The 12,266-nt window shown below is 35.8% G+C and overlaps 1 protein-coding gene across 2 annotated transcripts in view; it reads left to right on the plus strand.

Moving 5' to 3' along the window:
* RNGTT (RNA guanylyltransferase and 5'-phosphatase) overlaps positions 1–12,266 on the plus strand; it is a 172,097-nt gene that overhangs the window by 18,418 nt on the left and 141,413 nt on the right. For both annotated transcript variants that reach the window (XM_030236035.2, XM_050972484.1), the window contains exons 6-8: positions 1,382–1,631; positions 7,242–7,351; positions 8,120–8,221. In XM_030236035.2, the coding sequence (XP_030091895.2) occupies positions 1,382–1,631; positions 7,242–7,351; positions 8,120–8,221 (462 nt within the window). The remainder of the gene's footprint in view (positions 1–1,381; positions 1,632–7,241; positions 7,352–8,119; positions 8,222–12,266) is intronic.

Raw genomic sequence — 12,266 nt, forward strand, 5'->3', positions numbered from 1 at the left:
TTTGTTTTGTCCTTTCAGTGGCATTCATTACAGAAGATGTGAAACAATTTAAGGGAGATAGCAAAGTAAAAAATGTCTTGTGAGAAAGAAATTAGGAGTCTTAGAAAACAAAATTGGGAAGAAAGATCCTTCTAAGTAACTCAGACTCTTAAACTGTCATTTTTGAAGTGATACCATGTGGTAGTGTCACTCTGGAGAACATCATGTTTTCTCCTCTTACAAAGATCAGAAGAGTGAATCAACCTTTCTGGTACTTAGACACTATTTCTGTCTATTCTGGAAAATTTACCTCCTAAGGTTCTCAGGCTCCATTCCATACTATACAGATCAGACAAAAAGAAAAAAGGATTTTGAATTAAATATCTGGGAAAAAAAATAAAGTAACAGGGTGTAGTATGTGCTTTTTTCCCAGTTTTGAGACATGTGCTTCTCAAGAAGCCTAACAGGGACATCTCTCTATTTTTGTGGTTTCTTCTTCCCCTATATAGTAAGATTTAAAATGTTGATTCTTGAAGCCTTACTGCTCTTCATAGCCATGGTAAATAGAAGACAGAGTTATATCCAATATTTTTAGTTAAACATTTTCATAGGATCTATGAAAATGGCGACAATAAAACCTTTGTGTTGTGCTCACTGTTGTATGTTTTGGAGAGTTTTCCCCTTGGCTGGTAAAGATGCATGACTGTTAGTTTTGATTTCTAATTTTTAGAAACTTAGTTTTAATTTTTAGACTGTTAGTTTTAATTTTTTTTGTGATCCAGCTTCCAGTTTATTTGAGCAAGATTAAGTATTAGGTGCATAGCAGAAGGCTACTGAACCAAGTCCTTTTATGAGAAACTTTTGGAAAGAAAAGTAATTGAAAAAGATTAGGGTGGTTTTTCTCAGTATGATTGCAAAACCTCTAATGAGAGGAAAGACAATTCTTAGTGGAGAAGAATGTAACCATATTTGAATTTAAACATTTGCATTTTTCTTCATTAAGTTTGTTGATATGTTTCTTTGGACTTTGGTGTTTGTGCAGTCCTCAGGTATTTACCTGCATGTCACCCACTGCTTCTGTAGCAATGGAAAAAGTTTTATCTGTGATAAAAGAGTGATCAGCAGACCACTAGGAGCCCAAATAAGGACTCAAAGCAGTTGCAGTTACTTGAGAACATTTGCAGTGTCCACAAAGTTATACAGAATCTTGTGCAAGAGCAACTGCTTCCAGGCTGCTACCTAGACTTTCAAATATAAGGAATGTTTTTGCAATTACCACTTCAGAATTTGTATTGATTCTCAGTCCCAATAATTCTTATGTTTGGTAAAGCATGCATAACTAAGACATGTAAATTAAGCATCCAGAGTGATTTTCTTTTTTCTTTTTTTTTTTTTTTGACAGTATTGAGGCTGCTGTGGCTACTTTTGCTCAGGCCAGACCTCCAGGTATTTATAAAGGTGACTATTTGAAGGAACTGTTTCGTCGTTATGGGGATGAAGATGATGCACCAGCACCACCAGAGCTTCCAGAATGGTGCTTTGATGAAGATGAAGAGGAGGATGATGATAATGGTAAAACTGGAGGCCCAGAATCAGAACCCGGATCATCAAGCTCTTCCTTTGGCAAGAGGAGAAAAGAACGCCTAAAACTGGTAATTTTGACTTGGAATTTAATATTTGAAATGCTAAACATAATTTCATAACCTCATACCCATCAGTTACCTCATTGTACATGTTATACAAGTGTCAATGCTCTTGGAAATGGGGACTGGGAGCATTGTCTGTAACTGGAAAAAGTTACAGATACATTGTAAACTTTTTGTATTTCCTGTGTGAACTGTGAACTTTAATATTCAACGCCTCCAATATTCCAGTTGTAAAAATGACTTAAAAATTTTTGAATATAACAATTTTTTGAGATAGTAAAGTGCTTTTTAATTATTTAGTCTGTCTTTGGAGATGAAATGTTATTAGAGTTGGATGGAAACAGCTCTTGTTTTTTGTAGTCATGTGGATGAAATTCAGAATTTTTAAAATTTAGTCCTCATTTTGGTAAATACTCTTTCTTTGGGGAATTTTGTAGGATTGGAAATGGGATTAGCAAAAAGCAATATGAGTTTAAAAAACTCAAGGCAGCTTTGAGATCATTATTATGTGTTCAAAGCTGTTTTAGCTTTGTAAGAAATACAACTGATCACTTACTGTGATTTCTGACATACATCTGCATTATTCTGAAGAAATGAGTTTCTGTAATTACCATGATATGGAACTAATAATCAAGTACAAGGAATATATGTATCATCTGAAGACTAATGACTCAGTTCTCTTCAAATTCCTGACTTGCTTTTTTATTTGCTGAATTCAAGAATGGGTTAGGTTTTTTTTTATAATACTGAAATATTTTACTTGTGTGCTGAGGCGTGTTTGTGAAGACTAGGAAATCCTCATATTGAAATAGGCTGCAAAAAAGCATTTTGTTGTTACTGCAGCTGGTCAACAAGGTTAACAAGTGGAGTATGGAAAATGTTAACCTGACAGGAACACAAAATCCAGTCTAAAGAAGCAAGATGAACTTTGAAAACTTTCAAATTATTCCTCATCTGGAATAAAAAATCTCCCACAATGTAAGGATATAGTAAAATTATATTCACGGGATATCACCACTTCCTCCATTAGCCTTGCAGTAAAACATTGATGTCTAAATATTTTGAGGGGGGGGCTGGAACCTTAAAGATTTTTGATGTGCCTTCTGATGCATTAGGAACTGAGGTGTTAGGATGAATTACAATGACAACCTCTTTTCATCAAGTATAAAACTCAACTGGTCTATTTAACGGGAATGATATTGGCTTCCCAGGCTTTTTCTTGTCTGCCACCGTAGTTTTGTTGAAAGCTGGAAGCTAAATTATACGAATAAGCATATTAATAACTAAAAGTTAATGATGAGTTAGATAATTTGTGAAAGAAAGAGTCATCTAGTTAATATGCATATTCGTATAATTCAGTTTTGCAGCTCTGAAGGAACATTCTTTGACATGAAGAGGAGGAACGGGCAGAATTCTTTACCATGGTTCTTGGCTGGCAGATGGGACTGCTTCTTAACTCAGTAGAGATGGATATTTGTGATTCCTTGTAAATATGCGGTCTACAGGGGGAGTGAGTATCAGGTAAATACCTCTTGCTTAGATATTCTTATTTTACTGTCTAAAGGGCTACATTTTCAGTATTATGTTGGTTTCCTGCAGCAGATGTTTCCACCTTTATAATTCATTTATTTCCTAAAAGCCTAGGGGTAGGCAGTGTAAAACTAGAGGAAGCTGTAGTGATAGCAGTGTTCTGAATTTTTCTCATTTTGACCCAAATCCTTGTGGAGACAGAAGAAAAGTTTGGTAGTAGAGGAGGAGACAGCTCCTAGGCATCTTGCTCGGATAATGAATAGTCAGAAACAACTGCTAGCTAGCCTGTGAAATGAAGTTAATATGCTGTCCATTTCAGAAACTCTGATGTGAGAAGCTTTACTGTAGCATTTTCCATTAAAACTTCCATATTTTGATGTCAAAAAATCTTGACAACCTTTCTTTCCTACACTACTACAGAATCATTAGAACATAAAGCCATTACAGTTTCCTTTGTCATCACCTGAAGGAAGTTGACAGGTACCAGGAAATCTGCTTGTTGCAGTCTGAGGTGCCACACAGGAAATCCAAACAAGTTTTGACTTTGCCAGTGCATGCAGTATTGATTGTAGCATCAAAACAATATTATTAACTGTCACTTAGAATCTCGCTTCAGGAAAAAAATATTTCATTTTGTAAATCGGACAAAAAGTTGTAATTCTGAGCCAGAACCTACAAACTTTCCTGGGTGATAATGGAACTTATAGTGTTTATTATAGAATGTTGTCTCTTCTAGTCCCAAGTAAGTTGCATTTTATGGGGTGTGAGATGCAGTGCTTCTGAAATGAGTGGTGACATCTTAATCAATCTGGAAGAGATGGTGACTGTTAATGATTTAATTCATGATTTTGAGTGCAGGTGTCTTGTGGTCATCTGTGAGATAGAAGGAAGCAATTAAACAGATTTGATGTAATTAGCATAATATTTATTAGTTAACTATCACAGTACAATTAGTCTAAATATTAGTGACTTGGGGTTTTTCTGCCTAACCAACTCTCTTTTGCAAAGTTTAACCCTTGCACTTATTGTTCTGCCTGTGGGCATCTTGAAGGATATGGGAAAAATACTATTTTTTTATTTGGGAGCACCATTTTATGTACTTGAGTATGGGTATCATTTCCTTCTCCATGTTAAATGCTTATTAGCTCACATTTTCTTTATAGTCTGTTTTTTTTGAACTACTGACCTTTCTTGTTATTCTTTGTATTCTGTCATGTTGACTCATGTTTTCCTGATGCTGTGGTGCCTGTAATTGAATGCAAGCCTCTAGTTGAGGCCATCCTAGTAAGGCTTAATAGGGAAAAATTAATTTCACATGTCTTAAGGCTAATACTTCTGTTTATATATCTCAACATAATTGCTTTTCACAAGGCAGAACAGTACTAATTCAGCTTTTGGTCTCTTGCTGCTTCCATGTATTTTTCTCTAATTATCTACCAGTGTGTGTTTGTATAATTTCTTATCCATTATTAAGTCTAGACCTTTGTTTATGCACAGTGTTATTTCCAGCCCATTTTTAAAATGAAGGATAACACTGAATCTTAAACTACCGTCCCAGTCTATATCCCTGTTTATAAAGTCAGAGATGTCACAAAAATAAGAATGCTAATAAGAAGTTTAGTGGAAATAAATTGATTATCTTATGCCTAAACCAGACCCTGCAGATTCCTCCATTTTGTTCGAGAAACACTAACTCCTCTGAACCTGGTTTTGAAACAGGTTTATGGAAGTTACATCTAGCCCATGTTTTCTGAGTTCCTCTATGAGGACAAGATAAGCAAACAAAAGGCAAACCAAGGCAAATGCATGCAATGCAAATTCTGTGAAGCCTGTTTAATTGTGAAAACCAAGTTTTTATTGGGACACCTTTGCTACTGAGTGACAGTATGATTTTGTTTTCTTTTTTGCTTGTACATGCCAAGAGGCAGTTACTGTGATTTGGTCCTGTGTTTCTAGGTATTAAATCTAAGCGGGAAAGTGTAACGCTGTCTCTCACTTCCTTCATTTTAGAAAATATCTCTTCCTGATGTGTTTTGGAATGTTACTTGTCTTCTGGGCGGCAATCTCTGAGCATATTGGCATGCAGTCAAGTCTGAGTAGCTGAAGACAGCTCTCACTGAGGCCTGGTGATAGCCACTAGGGTCAGGAAGGTGTGTGTTTGGGGCTGTTCCCACTCACCCACTCCTCCAGATGGTGTTTAGGATATGAACCAACACAGGATGATCCACATTGTCACTTCTCCTTCAGATGAAGTGATGGGTGGAGAAATTCATGGCAAGTGGGGCAAGGTTGATTAGTACAGATGGTGTGAAGGTTGTGCACAGTGTAGATACCAGTGCATGTAGTTTCCTTGGATATTTAGTGCTTATAACTCTTGGTTTAGTATCAGTGCTGAGGAGTCGATGTGCTCCTGGTGATCTGAGTTCTCTGGAGTCTCTGCACCATGGTTGTCAGTGTCCTGTTTCCAAAGGCATTGGTAGCTGAACAGCAGGGTAAAAACTGCATGGGTCTGGCTCAGTTTTAGCACCTTATCCAAGGAATGTCCTCATGAAACCTGAAGTGCTAAGTTAGCCAAGCACGAATACGCAAGTGACTCACATTGTTTTCAGAGTGGTGTGCCTTAGTGATTATACTTGAAGCAGATAATCTGCAAGAAACACTTTCAAGTACAAATTTTGTGTTTATTACTTTTCTGAAAAATCTTGCCCGTTCCCTGCCTCTTAATTCAATCTTAGCAGTGGTATTGGCATTCCATTCTGCCAGTATTCACAGAAGCAAGGCAGAACCATCTTCCTTTGTTTCCTGGTGCTCTTCACCACTGATCAGAATGCAGACAATGTGCTGGCCAGGCACGAGTAGCTGTCTGCCTCTCTCGCCCACTCCCCTGCGTGCTGTTGCACCGGCTAGTGCCCATGTAAATTGTATGGGGTGAGTGACACACAGAAAGCCTGTGGGGCTCAAGGTAGTTAAGGTTATGAACCAGTGTATTTCTTTAGGATGTTCTGTTCTCAGAATGTGATTTGGTGATTGTGACTGAACCAATCTTAACTAACTGCAGGTTGTACTGAAAAGTGTGGTCCTGCTTTTCCCTGCTTTTCCTTTTGCTTCCTTTGTGCTGTCACTAGTACTGAGTTATCTTATGGTGAGCTAGTTTTAGGATACTGTTTTGGCAGAAAATTATTACCAAATTATGATGTTATTTTTGCCAAATTAGTTCCTAGACTTGCTCAGGTGTATAACAGATGAGTGGCCCAGCATATGGAAATGCGGACGGGAAAAATACTACTCCTTTCATCAGTGGTATGCAGCTGGATTTGTTAAAGCTAGTTTCAAGTGTTTTAGAGAACAGATATGAGATACTCATATCTTCACATGCAGGGTTCAACAGGTGAATAGTCATGGTTTGATCTTCATTGCATTGAAAATTTATTTGAGATTCTGTTGAATTAAGTCTTGAGGTAGGTTTGAGATCTCCATAGAAATCTTTAATTTTGTAGTTTTCTAGACCTGGTGGCTTTCATGTGTTCTGTTATGCAAGATTTGTTTTTTTTCCTCTTGGCATCAAACTTTTTGTAGAATGTACAGGTTATTTTAGAGTTTTATTTCCATATTGTTTTTTATCTCTACATAGGCTTTTCTGGGGCTTTCAGGATAGCAGCTCCACTCTAACCTGGTTTAGATTGAGACAAAATTATAAAAATATATTTACACAAATATTTTGTTACAAATCTTCTTTTGTTAAGTTTGTCCTAGATCAACGTTCTTGAGAGTGTTAGCTAAGTTGTGTAAGCATCTAAGTACTAGCTATCCCTTCCTTTTGCCTTATCCCTATTGCCTTTTTTAAATTATATTTTTTTTATCATAAATACCTCATTTTTCCTGGTTTTATAATATGGCTCACCTGTGAGTTTCCTGGCAAAGCTCAGGTAATGTGTCTTGACATTTGGGAGTAAATCCTTAAGGAATGTTTAAGCTAGTATTGCTCTAGAGGATTGTGAAAACAGTCTTACTCTTGCGTTGACATATTCTGATTTGATTTTATGAGGGTTTGAATACTAAATTTTTAATTTTTTTTTTTTTTTTTAGGGTGCAGTTTTCTTGGAAGGAATAACAGTTAAATGTGTGACCCAGGTGACAACACAACCAAAATTAGGAGGAATACAGCAAAAATGTCAGCAGTTCTGTGGATGGGAAGGGTATGAGAATATTTAGAATTTACTTATTTATGCTATCTAGAAATAAGTGTTGTATTTTGCAAAATGAAACTGGTCATTGTGAAAATGAGGAAAAAGGTGACCATGGATTGTTTATTAAAAAAAAAGCCTCAAACACACTTGGCAGTGAAAGTCTTGCACTGTACTATGAAATGGAATGATCAATTTTTGATGTTAAGAAACAAGATTCTAGAATTACTTTTCCATTGAGATAAGAAAATGTTGTTGTTCAAATTCCAGATGTAGCCTAGTCCAGCTTTACAAATGTGTAAAGCTTAGTTCTTTCTCAAGCAGTAGATTTATTTATACCATTTCTATTACACTTAAATATGGAGGTATAATACTCATTTTTATAGCCAACTTGGATTTGTGTCCAATGCTAATGAAAGTGTTGGTTTTAGTGTCTGTGATTCTGGACTTTTTCATTCCAAAGTTGGTGATCCACACTGCTTCCTAACTTGTCGATGCTTATCATTCCTGTAATTTTTAATTTAAATATCTCTTTCTGCAAAGCTAAAACTTTGAAGTTCCACATAATTTAGTGTTTTGTCATAAGCAAAAAACTTTGTTCTTATGAGATAGGCTTTTGGCTTCTATTGCAAAATACTTTATTGGAGAAGATGTTCTAACTCAGAGTTAACCTTGCAGCAAGTCTGGTACAAGGTGTAACTTGAGCCTGATGTGAAAAATGTATTTACTTGTGTGACTATTTATTGCAGAACCATTAATAAACATGGTTCTTTTTATTAGGACTGGATTCCCTGGAGCACAGCCTGTTTCCATGGACAAGCAAAATATTAAATTTTTGGAGCAGAAGCCATACAAAGTTAGCTGGAAAGCAGACGGCACCCGGTAAGTTCATTTTAAATGAAAAAGCAAAACACAGTAAATTTGGTAGACAGTTTGTATTTTCTCAGGAAAGTGAATTTGGTTGTACAAAGGACAAAGCACAGCAACAAAACTGGCTCCAGAGATTAATTTTTATTCTGTCTTGGTACCCAACATTTGCTGAAGTTTGTGGCCAAGTTTCTTTCTAGCAGCTGTTTTACACACTGACTGTTAAAAGTCAGGTACCCTTATTCTCCATAGCCCTTGCCCCTCTGTCAGCCAAGACTTGCCACCAAGGTCTTAGATTGATCTTACATAACAGTGAGAGTTTGCTAAGTTGAGGACTTTATTTATAAGCAAAATTAAAACTTCTAACTGATCCTTCAGAAGCTGGGTAGTATCAGAAATTTTGTAGGGGTCTTTTTTAAAATTCGTCCTGTGATCCTTTGTTCAAACATGTAGTTCGTGTCAGCTAAAGACTCAATAATTTTATCTTCCCTCACCAGTTCACTTACATTCATTGCAGGGGTGCCTTTTGTTTAATAACAAACTACAACCTAATTGGACTTATTGGACATATTCTAAAGTTTTTCCTGAGTTCTTTATTTTGCTAGGTTTGTTATCTTTAATAATAGAGTATCCTAGATAATGAAAATCCTGGAGAATAGGATGTCTTATGAGAATTGCCAAGTGGTTCCACATGGAGTCAGTCAGGATTCAGCACAATTCAACCAGAACTAAGCTGTCTTGTATAAAAAAAAAAAAACCAGACCCTTCAAGTGTCTCTCCTCTGTGGAGTTTGTGTTTCAAGGATTTATTAGCTTGGGCTGAGCATGGTGTGAAAAGTCAAAGTAAGCTTGCAGTCAGTATGGAGTCCTAGCATTAAGAAATGCATGGGAATAATTGGTTTACTAACACTGGCTGTATGCACAAGCACTTGGATATTGCAGTGCAGGTGCTCTGAGGGTGGGAAGTTACAGCAATGGGGTATTGGGAGGTCAAGGCATGTTCTCAGAGCAGTAGAGGGCATAGGGCATTCCAGAGCTGCTGACCCTGAACAAATGAAGTCAGCCAGCTTAAACTGACCTGAAGAGTCTTTGTCATATCCTTTGTTAGTAATTTGGAAAATTGATGTCTTAATGTAATTTTCTCATTTTCTTACTCAAATGTGTGGATGGGATGCCTATGTTCTGAGTACTAAAGCAATTATATAGAACATAGTAGTGTTCCTGGAAGATTGCATTTTGTGAAAGAAATTGAAGTGCACGTGTAATTTCTTGTTGAAATTTTCAGTATTTTGAACATTATATCATCTGTTTTTAGCTTTAAAATTGTGGGAAAACAGAATGGAGGAAAAACAAAATGAAGGAACTAAATAGCTCTTTTAATTTTTTTCAAAACATAATAACTGGTAATAGATTATGAAGGTACACAGACTGATAGGTATATTCAGAGAAGAAAATGGATCTACAGAGATCCAGTGTTAATGAAATTCACCTTAAGTAATATGAAAGAGAGATTAAAGATGAAAACCTGAGTTATTATTTGGACATTTAGACACTTCGCATGATATGTATCCTAATCAACAATGAAAAATTATGATCAATTTTACATTGGACATTCTTCTAATTATTTAGTTGTTCTCCAGTGATCCAGACTCCATATGCAATTAAACAGATTTTCATTAGTTATTCTGAATGCTTGTGTTGACAAGCATGACCTTCTTGAATTTAATATTAAGACATCAGTTAGTGGAGACCCATTTATGGATCCCCTGCTTCCATTATCTGGAGATGGAACCCCTGTCATCAAATATCTCTGAAAAAGTGGTTTAGATGCATCAGTCTAGACCTTGCCTATTACAATATTAGCATGCATTTTTTCTTTTGTTGCTTAGTTCGCTCTCTTTGCTTAAAAACATTGCTCTTTTGTCGACCTTGTTGGACTTTAAAAAAGCGGATACATAACTAGTAACTTTCTGTTGTACTTTCTTACTGAAATAAAACAGTTTTATTTTAGTTAAAATAGCAACATTTGTTCAACTTAGCCGAACTTCTTAAATGTCACTATTTGTTAACTACCTCTATTTGATTTCTTCAGCAGTAGTTTAGAGGTTTAGTTTAAACCTCTAGTTTTAGTCCTAGAGGTTTCATGATTGAAGCATATTTTTGTACATTCTTGTAACTGATATCCAGTGTCAGCAACTTCACTATGTACTTTTACTTTTCTTCACAAGTGTTTGCTAATTCTAGATTCCAATCGGAGCTGAACCTCTCGTCCTCTGTTTTAAGAGTTGTTGGTTTTGGTTTTTTGTGGTTGGTATATTTTCTTCCCCTTTCCCCATTGTTTGGGATTTTTTCCCAGTGGTAGAACTGTGCATGTCTTTTTGGTTTCTTAGTATTGTTGTATTTTTCAACCCATAATTTTAGAAAAAGAGAAAGTATTTCCCTAAATAAAAGGACATTATTTCTCAAATAATGTTGTCTAACAATGTGAAATTGATTAGTTAAATAATTTGATAGTGATTCTATAAAATATCTTGTGGGATTTACTGGAGTAGTTAGTATCTTACATATTTCTGTGTGTGAGCTTGGTTTGGGTAAAACTCATCCTCCTTCTTTCTCTTGGAGTTCTGAGTTCAAAATCTTTTGACTTAGCCTTGCTTAGCCTATCTGTTGTGGTTTGAAGAGTTTGAGCCTTCACTGTGGTCTTGCTTTTTCTGTGCCTGGTTTCCAGGGCTCTTGCTCCATAAGTATTAGCAGGGCACACCTCCTGGTTCTACTCCAGCATTCCTTCTGGAGTATGTTTGTCCCAAAAGGAAAAAAAAACAGTGTGAGCAAGTACTTCTTCCCTCATGTTTGTAAATGCCAATGTAGAAAGATGTGTGTATTTGTATCATAGGTTTAGAGAAATGAACTTTAAATTAAAAGATTTGTGAAGCTTATTTAGCATTGGCCCTCTTTGGTGAAATATTTCCTTGGTTGTATGTAAATGCTGTATGCAAACTCATGCTGTTTTGAAGAAAACTACCTCTAAAATCATATTGCTTTAAATTATTATTGTTTAAATGAAAGTCACTGAGTTCGGCAGCTATTCTGACTGGTTTGGTGTAAATTCTCAATATTTATTGGAACAGTAGTCAAACTATTGGTGTCTTAAATAATTTTAATGCTAATCTATTCATAAGCCAAAGGGCAAATTTCCCACTAGTAAAATAATTCCTTTTGGCTTTGTTGAGATGAAATATATGTTGTATGTTAACAGTAGCTACAAAGTAGATACATCTTTACAAATGCATCCAATTTTGCAGCACCCAAACAGTAGTTCTAAAATAGTGGTTACTGTCTGAGTCAGGTAATTTTAACAGCATGTGTTCAAGGCATTGCTGGTTGTCTCTGCATTATCAGCTTTGTACTGTAAAATGATTAGCCCAGGTGGGTAATGGCTTGTTGTATCCCTTCATATGGATCTCATTAATACTGTTTGTAGCAGATGCTTGTTCTAATGAGTGGAGCTGACTGTTCAGGCAGGGTGAAGTAATGAGACACCGGTTCTGAAGGAAAGAATGCCACCACAAAGAATAATAAAAAGCTTAAAAATGGCTGTGGAATAATTCAAATCAATACAATCAAGCAGGACTCGGTTTTACAGTGGTAAAATGTGACCTGCACTAAATGGATCCCATTAAGGGGAGTAAATTATTTTCCTACATTTCTGTGAGTAGCTTTTTTATTTTTCACATCTGTACACATACAGTTTAAGTGAAAAATAATAAATATGATCATAATACTATGGCTGTTCAATTATGTTAAGACAGCTATTTAAAAAATGCAGAACAGGTAGTTCTTGCCAAAGGCTGTTAAATTTGAAAAATGTTCATGCAAATTTGATGGCTTTAAGATATAAAAATGTGAATAAGTAGATGCAGAATAAAACAGCTCTTTGAGAATTGCTGCTAATTGTCTAACATGTTTGTAACAAAATAGGCACATCTGTGAAGTTGTTTTTTCTTTCATGATTAGCAAATTACACTTACATTAAAAGAAAGGCCTGTTGCCTAAGTAATTAA

This window comes from Serinus canaria, chromosome 3 (genome assembly GCF_022539315.1).
Source record: "Serinus canaria isolate serCan28SL12 chromosome 3, serCan2020, whole genome shotgun sequence".
Classification (NCBI taxonomy): Eukaryota; Metazoa; Chordata; class Aves; order Passeriformes; family Fringillidae; genus Serinus; species Serinus canaria.